General features: G+C 48.9%; 1 protein-coding gene across 1 annotated transcript in view; it reads left to right on the plus strand.

Moving 5' to 3' along the window:
* The window catches only part of LOC144167875 (uncharacterized), an 8,595-nt gene extending 2,841 nt beyond the window's left edge, over positions 1-5,754 (plus strand). The window contains exons 2-3 of the mRNA XM_077697019.1: positions 1,142-1,401; positions 5,276-5,754. Of these exons, the coding sequence (XP_077553145.1) occupies positions 1,142-1,401; positions 5,276-5,754 (739 nt within the window). The remainder of the gene's footprint in view (positions 1-1,141; positions 1,402-5,275) is intronic.
* Positions 5,755-10,083: the final 4,329 nt, after the last annotated feature.

Below are 10,083 nucleotides of genomic sequence, written 5' to 3' on the forward strand. Positions count from 1 at the left end.
CAGGGAGGAAAGGGGTATGTACGAGACAGCGAGGCCATTAGACGGAGTATCCCGACATGGACGCCGAAGGGTTTGAAGGTCTCAGTGCGTTCGCCGGTGAACGCCAGCCCCCACGCGCTACGCAAAAGCAAACGCCGAACGGCTAGAACATCAGCGCGCGCAGGCCCGTAAACGCCAGCGCTCTCGAAGAGCGAATCAAGTCGTTGGCGCTAAGCGAACAGCAGCGAACACTGTGCATAAGCGGAGCAAACTTGAGCCGAACTGTAAACGGAAATGCGAAAAGATAGCGAGGTTTTTGCGGTGCGTGTGGTTGTGTTGAAGTGGCGGTAATTAATTGGACAGATGGCCAAAGCTAGTGTCAGTCTTTGTCAAAATTTTCTAGGCCATGCCAAAAGTGCCCAGGCCGCAAAAATTCTGTGTACGAGCGTACGTGTCCCGCGGTGCTGAAACGTTTAGGAAGAAAGCTAAAGAAAACACCCTTTTTTTCATACTGTCGTAAAATAATTTTTTTCACAGTTAAAGGCTAAGCTTATTCTTTGGATTCTTCGTGGGACAACAGGCTTAAGTTTGGCCTAGAAAATTGTGACAAAGGCTGTACGTGAATGTACATTTGTCATACCATACCTTCGTGCGCCTTCGCCTCAAAAATAAAAATAAACCATCGCCCGCGCTTTTTTTTTTGCGGAAATGTGATAAAACGACACCACTGTTTCATCAGATTTCACAAGCGTGGAACTGGTTTCAAGTTTTCATAGAATTTAGTCGCTTTCGGCCAGCCACTCTAGGCACAGCAGGCAGCCATTTTATTTTCTGAGCATGTCTTGCTTCCGCGCTCCTTCACTACAGTAACCTGTACCATCGCTACACTTTGTCGGTCTGGAAACCGAGATGGACTTTCGGCTCTGCTAGGGTGCATTCTCGGTGCAGTGCGCATGCGCATCCGTACAATGCCTAAGTGAAGCGAAACCTAAAAAAAAACGAATAAAAATGCCCTCGCCGGTTGCTTGGTGGACACCGGTAGCACACTGTCGTAATTTTAGAAAGAAGCCATGCTACACCGAGCTACGTGAACAACTTGCCTGCAATTTTTTTCGGATTTACACCTTAAAAGCTTTATTCTACTTCGGTGGTTTGGGCTCAGGGTACAGGATCGTCGACCGGATCACATTATAGAAGACGAGGAGTTCTGGAGCTGGGCTCGCTTCGTGAACCGGCACCTCTTGTCGGCACTGGCTGTGGCCGTGGATTCGCCCGCTTCCAGCATATACATCGTCACCGTCTGCCCCGACGACGGGCTCGAGCGCTTCGCCGGCGCGCTGGCAGCAAGGGCGCTCTGCGTCAGAGAATCGAACCTCTGGAAGTTCCTTCAGCAGCTCTGCTCGGCGTTGTTGTTCCTCGAAGGTATGTAGACACCTTCTGGCGACAGGCAATCAATGGCATCTAATCAGGCACATACACCTCGGCGAAGGAATAGAAAGAGAAAATTAGGACTCACGCCCCTATTTGAAGGCGGATGGGCCGAGAATCTGTGTTAAACACCGCGTACATATCTAAAAAAATGAGTGTTTACTTGTTTCATCATTCAGTAGTCGTAGTTAATATTGATTTGTAACTACCTAATGGCTCTTAGAAATACTACATATTTTGTCCAAACATAAAAACATGGCTTTGTCCGTGTCCCTCCTGTAGGTGCCCAAGTATTTACAGCAAGTAGATATTTCACAACCTTTGCAACTTTACTGTAACAACCCAAATTGGAAAAGTCAATGAAACTCGCCGTAATGATATAGTCGGCGTAGCCGCCAAAAGTCACACACTTGGTTGCGGTATAGTTTCCATAAACAAGGGCTACAGAGATGTCAGTGTATTGACAGCAGATGTCACTTATGTAACGCTTGCAGCTTCACTGGGACTTCACTTATTGTGGCTATGTATAAGTTTTGCAAGTAAATGAACTACGTAAAACGATGGAGTCGCGGCTGATTTCATGTGATGTTTTTTTTTGGAGGGGGAGTGCGTTTTGATAAAGTAAGAGGTACCGCCGTTTTGTGCGAACCATTCGCGGTAAGGGTGGCGTTGGCGCCGAGGCGCTTTTGATCGCGTAGTGCCTGCTTGCAGTACAAAGCAACGCACAGAATTCAAACTGTACACTACCTCGCGTTAAAGAAAACAAAAATGAATGAGAAATTCATTGGTGAATCTCTAGTAAGGAGTAATCAGCGCCTTCCTTAAGTATCACATGTTGCACATGGTGCTCTTCTCTCCGCGTCGACTACTTGAGGGTCGGCTTAACGCCGCCGCTTTCCTTTTGCTGGGCGCTCGGCCCCAGCCAAAAAGAAAACGGGAGAGATCAATCAAAGAATACAGCAAAGCAACAACAAAAACTATAAAATGGAATACAAAAGCAAAAAATAATAAAATAAAAACACAAGTACTCCAAATAACTATCCCATTGGTTAACGTTTTTCCAAGTAAAATTGAAATATGGTTTCCTCCCGGTATGAGGGCACACAAGGCAACCTCATAGTGTTGGTGCGCACAGTGTGAGCATGCAAATGCGGTTATCGGCAGTCACTACGTGATGATAGTTATTATTGTTTGTTTTTACACCCGCCCCCCTCCGGGATCAAAAATTTCAAGGGGTGTGGGGGTGGAGACATGCGCATCACTCCCGCTCGCTCTGCGCTAGCCAGTGGTCCAAAGGACAAGGTGACGCTGCGACCCAATCGCTGCAGGCGCTTCAACTTAGTAGCGGTTTCTATAGAAACCGCTTCTCCTGTGGATATGGTTTACAGGATGGCCGTGTACTACTGCGCATTCACGTGACAGTTCCTTCCGCCACTTCGGTGGTAGTCTAAATCACAGTGCGGTAACGTGGTAAAAGTTTTGTCAGGTTCGCATCGCTCCTGAGCCCCTGATTTCTCTATCCACATGACACCCCCGTTCAGGGCGTGCTCGAGCATCCGTTGCTATAACGTCGGCAGCATCTGACTTCTCCGAAACACCGGAGCTCTTTTAGTCTGAGCTAAATCGCCAGCATCTAACCGCGGTATAGCCCTTTTCCTCTGCTCCCAATGTCCTGCGCAGACGCAAAGCATTCGAACGACCTGCTACGGGCAAAGCCTCATTTGTGTCTCAAAACGCGAAAAGTGACCGCAGTCCTCGTCGCTCGCTACAAAATCCATAGTAACGAAACGTCCGCCGCTGTAAGAGGAAAATAAATTGGGTTCCTGTGTGATTTGAACCTGGGGCCCGAGAACAGACGCCAACATTTTTACCCTCAGCACATCCCCGGAACCGTGCCAGCATGGAACAGGAATTCACCATACGTGTACGCCATTCTGGTCCATAGCTGCACTTGCTTAGAACCCGTACCAGGGAAGGCGTGTTCTGACCGTGAGCAAGCTGCAGCATGAAGAGAGAGAGAGAGAGAGAGAGAGAGAGAGAGAGAGAGAGAGAGAGAGAGAGAGAGAGAGAGAGAGAGAGAGAGAGAGAGAGAGAGAGAGAGAGAGAGAGAGAGAGAGAGAGAGAGAGAGAGAGAGATCACCTTAGAGGTCACCGGCAGCCTGTGGCTGCCGGCTGAAGGTTGGCAGCGGCGGTGGCGTCTCAACGAGTAGTTGAACCCCATGTTTCCACCGTGTCCTCCCACTGTTCGATGCTGGAGATGAGTTGGGTTGAGAGGACAGCCTCACACGAGGTTAGTGAATATGCTAAGAATTCACAGAGGGGCAGATGGGGAAAGGGAGCTAAGAGGAATGAATCTTCTGGAGGAGGGTACGACTGGCGAGTTAACCCACCTAGAGGAGTCGCCATAGGCGTTCGTGAGGGATGGGTTGCCAAGGGGATAGGGGCGGCGGAAGAGGCGGTAATGCTTGCGGACATTCGTAAGCGCGGAAGAATGCCGCTCTGTATAAGTGGTAGAAATGCGAATATAACGCATAGTCTGTACTAGCTTGTGGGCAGTGTTCTACACTCCCAACGAGGCAAGTATTGCACTGTACGCGTGTAAGGGGATTTGTGAGTCATCCTTGAATATCTTTCGGATGAGGCACTCAATTATGCCTATGCCAGAAGTGGTACGGGGCAGAGTACGGGACCCGGCTGATGATGAACGGCTGACCTAGAGGGATTCTTTCTCTTTTCTTCAGCCCATGCATCGGAAAGCCACTCGAAGAACTAGGTCAATTGCTTTAAAAGCGTGAGAGCTAAGTAGAGAAAGAAATTTACTCTTAAGTTGATTGCGTTGTATAACGAGGCCCATAACCTTCAGGGTTTTCCCCTTTAGGATGATACGGTTGCCAATTTACACTTGCAGGTTTAGTGAATCACCGCAAATCCGGGCACGTAGAATGAGAACAGCGCCTGGCGGAGTAATCTTATTAAAACGACGAAAAAATGCTAGGAAAATTTAGCCGTTAAGAAGTGTTTGATAATTGATAGGCTATCGCCTTGAAACAGCACAAGAAAACATACGTGCCTGATGAATTTTTCGTTTTCGCTTCTGTATTCGAAGCGGCAGCTCGTAACACAACACGCCAGATACCTGCGCCACACGGTTGTTTCAAAGGCCTTAGCGTGCCTTCACTGCCGCTGCCGCTGCCGCTGCCGTATTAGGCCCGCGGGATGCGACAGCCGCTGGGCGACAGTCAGAACGCAAGAGACGAAAGACAACCGACGATCGATACAATGAGTCAGGCGATATCGCGAAACGCCTTCGACGCCAAGGTGCCACTTGCAGGAGCTCAAGGGCGCGTATACGCTAGGTTCCAAAGAGACTTTCTGATCCACATTTCAGATCGAGCTGCAATTTGTGTGACAGACTGTTTCGATAACTACCTTCCTGCACAGACGAACGAGCTGTACCAAAACGCACTCCAGCTTTCCAGCTCAACCAATTTCCCTGAGTATAATGGCCGATGCTTTTTATTTACCAGCTGTTATGCCGACGAAAACTCTTTGTGCGGCGCCCTGAGCTCGTAAAGCTACTCGCAGTATTTCTGGCCTCCACTCCAAGAGCACAATGAAGCACTAAGCAGTTTAGGTCAATTTTATGCTATATAATGCTTTCTCCTGCTATTGCTCTGTGGATGCATACCTGCAAGAAATGTCTAAATAAAGGAATGCCATAAATAGGCGACTAGGAAGCATGGGAATGATTGGATTCTCTTGCGCCCTCCACACTTACCCTGTTGGTCTTTTAGCATAAACGCTAAACAAGACGTGGGAGCATCCTTAACCTTCTATGACGAGCACCTTTCCTCGAACAATGTCGCAGGTGAGGGCCTCAGCGTGGAGCCGTTTGATTTCTGCAACGTCTACCTCCGTGGCGCCGACATCGTGCTGAACAACAAGCTTGTGTGGACCAAGCGCAGCTTCGATGCCACCTCGCTGCCGGCTGCCCTCTGGTCTTTGCTTCTGCCACCGGGAGAAGACTGCAGCGCCGTGTGCGCATTGGCCACACGCAGCAAGAAGACGGCCAACGCCTTTTCGGTGGCCGCGGTCCTGGCCCAGTTGGTGTCCCTGTCGATCGGCGACGAAGATTCGGTCCCTTCTCCGGACTCGCGCCCCACTGGGCTCCCGACCAATACCACGCGACCGGAGGTGTGCCGAAAGCACGGCGTCGAGGTGGTCTCTTCGCCGTGCCATTACAGCGAATACCTAATGGCTACGCTGCGGGAGATATTTCGAAACCCAAGCATTCCACTCAAGGAAGTTCGAGACACGGCCAAAGCTGTGTGGGAATCGATGGCCTAAATTTTAGCGCCTAAAAAACCTATTTTTATTTTGCAGAAAGACGCAATTTTGGGTGATGCGTTTGATTGAACGTTGTGAACGAAGCGGCTATACAATAAAGGAGTTTTGCTATGTTTAGCGTACACAGTCCTGAAGAAAAATCAAGGCGACATTTCGTTCGTTCGCAGCGTCATACGCACAGGTGCCTTAAAATTATTATTCATTTTGCAGAATTTTAAAGGACTGTCGAATAATGCGAGCATGCACATAATGTGGTAAAAAAAGCAATTAACGGCAGCTTGTGCCGCACAATATCCACTTATAAGGCTACAAGTGGGGCCAGAAAAGCGGGTTATGTATAAAGGGGTTACAGGGCGAATTTATTTCGTAAAGAGTTACATTTATTTAAATTAAGATACCGCTTTGAGCTCAGCAATTATTCGTTCGCTATGGAAAAGCTACGTGTTCGAGCGACTCGCAACAGAAAAGCGATATTTTCACGAACACCACACACCTCGCAACAACGCTGCAAGGTTACTTTGAAATATTTTGAGTTCCCGCCATTCCTCGAACCCCGATAAAGCCTCGTTGCTAAGCTCACATGTTGTGATGCCACACAGCTATGTGTTATCTATCCGTCTGGGCCTTCCGGTACTTCAAAATTGCCGTAAAAGGGTTCGTCCCATATTTAGGCTGGTTCCCTTAGATGTCGCCACTTTTTGCTCATCAGCATTGCTTGCAATGTGCTTGCATATGTAAAGCAGCCGTGTTCGTCTAGAGACCCTTTTTTATTACGAATGCGCCCACCACTAACCTCTAAATAAAAGTTCGGCGCGTCGTACAATTTCGCTTCTGCCTGCGGACAGCGGCGTACGCGAAGTGCCGGTCCCTTGGGTCACGTAACGCAAGCTGTTAGTCTCATTTTTAACAGCGGAGCTAGTGTTGAAGCCGTATGTCGAGTGTTGCAGGAAAAAAATACCAATAAAGAGCGTACCGCTCCTGAGCACTTGCCTCGCGACGACCGCCGAGAGCTCCCGATAGGCGCAGGGGCTTCAAAGAACGCAGTGTCTATGGAGTGCCGTCCGACGGCACTCAGCTGTTCGCTCCAGGCATGGCTAGAGTGCCGTCCTACGAAATTCAAATATTTAAGACGAGGCTAGCACCGACCGAACTGTCTGCGCTTGTAGTGTGGAGGATCTGTTTTTCCGTCTTTGCTTCCTGATCCTAACGACGGTGGTTCGAGACCCGCTGTTGTCTCAGTTGTTTTTTTTGTTTTTTTTAATCTTTAAATTGAACTATAATTTTTATGGTTTAGGTTACTTTTGTTGTTTTAAGTGATTTCTTTGTGTGCTTTAGGTCATGTTATGTTATGTTTAGGTTACATTGCCTAGCTTTACGTTATCTACGGTGGTGTAGTGCCAAACGCGGCAGTTTTATTACAAAACGCCGGTTTGACGTCGATATAGTGGAGTGCTTATAATACCGTCGGACGGCACTCTAGACACGGCGTTTAGAGAATAACTGACAGACAGACAGACAGACAGAGAACTTTATTGAGGTCCAGAAAATCCGTGGCAGTCTTAGTGACGGCGTCCTGCGGATGCGGGCCGCACTTGCGCAGGGGGCGAAAGTCCTTGTTCCTCCGCTCTCTCGCAAGCAATCTGGACAGCCCGGAGTTGAGTCATGTAATCTACACTTTGTAGGGCTTCTTCCCACTCTTCTTCTGTTATAAAGTCACCGCGTGGTAACGCAGGGCATTGCCAAAGCATGTGGTTTAACGAGCATGTGGTGCTACTGCATTTTGTGCAGTGCGGTTGGATGTCGTGTGCGAAGTGGCTAACTACGCTTCTCGAGGGGAATGTACCCGTTTGGAGCATTCTAAAGGCAGTGGATTGTGATCGCTGAAGCTTGGTGTGCGGGCCTGGATATTTCTTTCTCTCTAGCTTGTAGTGTGCCGTGATCTCGTTGAAAGTTTGTAGCGGATCTCTATACTCTTCCCAGTCGCTGGTCGTCGAATCACCCGCCGCGGCAGAGAAAAACTGAGCGCTGTCGTCAAGCGCTACTGCGCAAACTACAGCGCTGATGCTAATGATGAAAAGACACTCTGCTTGGGAGAGGTCACCGCGGCCGCCGCATTCGCTAGAAGCCACATACGGATAACTTGAGCTAGGAGTGTTCCACTCCTTCCCATGACGACTTGGAGATCCCGCCACCGGTGCCTCAAGTCGATGACGAAGAGTTCGTGGAAGTTTGCAATGCTGAGGGAGACTTTGCCTCCACCACTCGCCGCGAAGAAGACGACGACCTCATATGACGACGATTACTAGCTCCGCAACTATGTAAATAAACAATGATACTGCAACTTGTGGCCGGTAATGCTCACGTACAACAGATCTACAGTTCATCTTCCGCTTGAGTGCAAGCTTCCCTAAATTTCTTATACGATCCCTTTCAATTGAAATTCTCGTTTGTCAGAACGAATGACTGCGAGTAGCCCTTGTGGGTATGTACGTATGCCTGCGTGCATGTGCGCGTGCGGGCGTGTGTGACGCTAACAACAGGTGTTATATGGTCTAGCGCAGTGAGTCATGTTGCTGCAGGGGGTCACATTACCGGTCCTCGATGGGGACGTCTTAACGGGAATGGAAAAGCACTACCACATTTTAAGGCGAAAGTTTTGTCCCCATTTCTGAGAATACCGTTTTCGCTGCTGTAGATATTTCTTCACGAAAATGACCGCAGATTTAAACAAGAAATATATAAACAACAGTTCAGTTACCAACAGATTAGAACAGACTTGACAGCAGAACCACGGTGCGTTAACAGAGCGCAGCCCTCGCACGCTGCCAGTGGTGGAAAAGTAAGTATTGCCAATACTTATTGGAAATACAACCAGAACAACTAGAACAAACGAAGAACTTGAACTAGTAGCTCTTTTTCGTTTCTTCGTGGCACATACCAACTGATACCAACTACAGAAATTCGCCAGTGATCAGGAGCTCCATGAGGCAATGTGAGCGCTTCAGAAACCTCTGAACTGAAACGTAAAAGGTATAAAATAGTGTGCCTTTTAACACGTGAAGGTGAGGCCAGGGGAATAGAACAGGTGCATATAAGCCGCGCAGAACTCGCAATGCAGGGAAACGGTTGCGTGTACCCGTTTGCTTGTTTTAAAAAAAAAATCACAATCTTCCCGTAGATGAGGTCGACTCAAGTTCCCATTAGTTTTCAGTTCGATCGCGGCGTTGCTGGAGAATGAGGGGAGCAGAGCATGCGCGCGCGTCATTTATACCGCGCAGCTACAGTGGCGCCCCCCGCGGAGTATGCAGCGGCTACCGTCGCGTCTCTAACCCTAAGCTGCTTCGCGTTATCGCGCGAGGAGCCGCAGGTGTTACCATTCGTTGCGCAATCCCGGAAAGGAGAGGAGCTTCGGAGACGAGCTTCGGAGAGGAGAGGAGGAATGCCGGAGAGGAGAGGAGTGTCGGAGAAGAGAGGAGGAATGCCTCGCATACTACTCAGGGATCCCCTACGGGAAGATGACGACTGTGGTTGAACGCGAAGCTATCTCGTGATGGATTCTTTGGTTGGCCAATCCCTAGGGGCATTCTACGACAATTATTATCAGCGGCGCCTGGCCAGGCATGCGTAGTGGGGGTGTGGTACTCAGGGTTCCCCTACGGGAAGATGACACGGTGGTTGAACGAGGAGCTATCCCGTGATGGATTCTTTGGTTGGCCAATCCCTAGGGGCATCCTGCCACAATCATCATCAGCAGTGCCTGGCCAGGCATGAGCAGTGGGTGTGCGGACGGCGGATAACAACGACAAGGCAGGGAAGGACACAGCCCCGAGCATGAGATGCTTCGCATCTAAAATTCGCGCGAAAGACCCAGAAACACAAAGGGTTGACAGAAGCGCTGGCAGGATGTTGCATCACAGGAGCCTCTCAATGTGGCGCCAGAAAACGAACAAAACGGAAGAAAAAATTTAAAATTAAGGGAGCAGTTAAACAATCACTTGTAAGTATTGCCACGCTTTCTCCATTAAAATGTGTAAGCATACGTACGTGCCGCAAAGAATTTTTAAATGCCAAAACATCATATGCTCCATGATATAAAAAAATGGTAAGTTGTGAGCAGCTTATTGCTCCAAAGTTCCACACATTTTTAACTAAAGAAACCGTGGTAGGAACGAAAATCGAATCCGAAGGAACATGGTCAGATGTGAGTCACTGAACCGCTGATATTTGGCGACTTGTTTATGCGACACGAAATACAACCTTCCAGGTATGCTTTCCAGCTATGCCAGGGAGAAATCGTCATGGCTTCCCCTGCTGATACTGGTACACTGT

The sequence above is a fragment of the Haemaphysalis longicornis genome, unplaced genomic scaffold (assembly GCF_048455015.1).
Source record: "Haemaphysalis longicornis isolate Haplotype H1 unplaced genomic scaffold, Haemaphysalis longicornis Haplotype H1 scaffold_2, whole genome shotgun sequence".
In the NCBI taxonomy this organism is placed as follows: Eukaryota; Metazoa; Arthropoda; class Arachnida; order Ixodida; family Ixodidae; genus Haemaphysalis; species Haemaphysalis longicornis.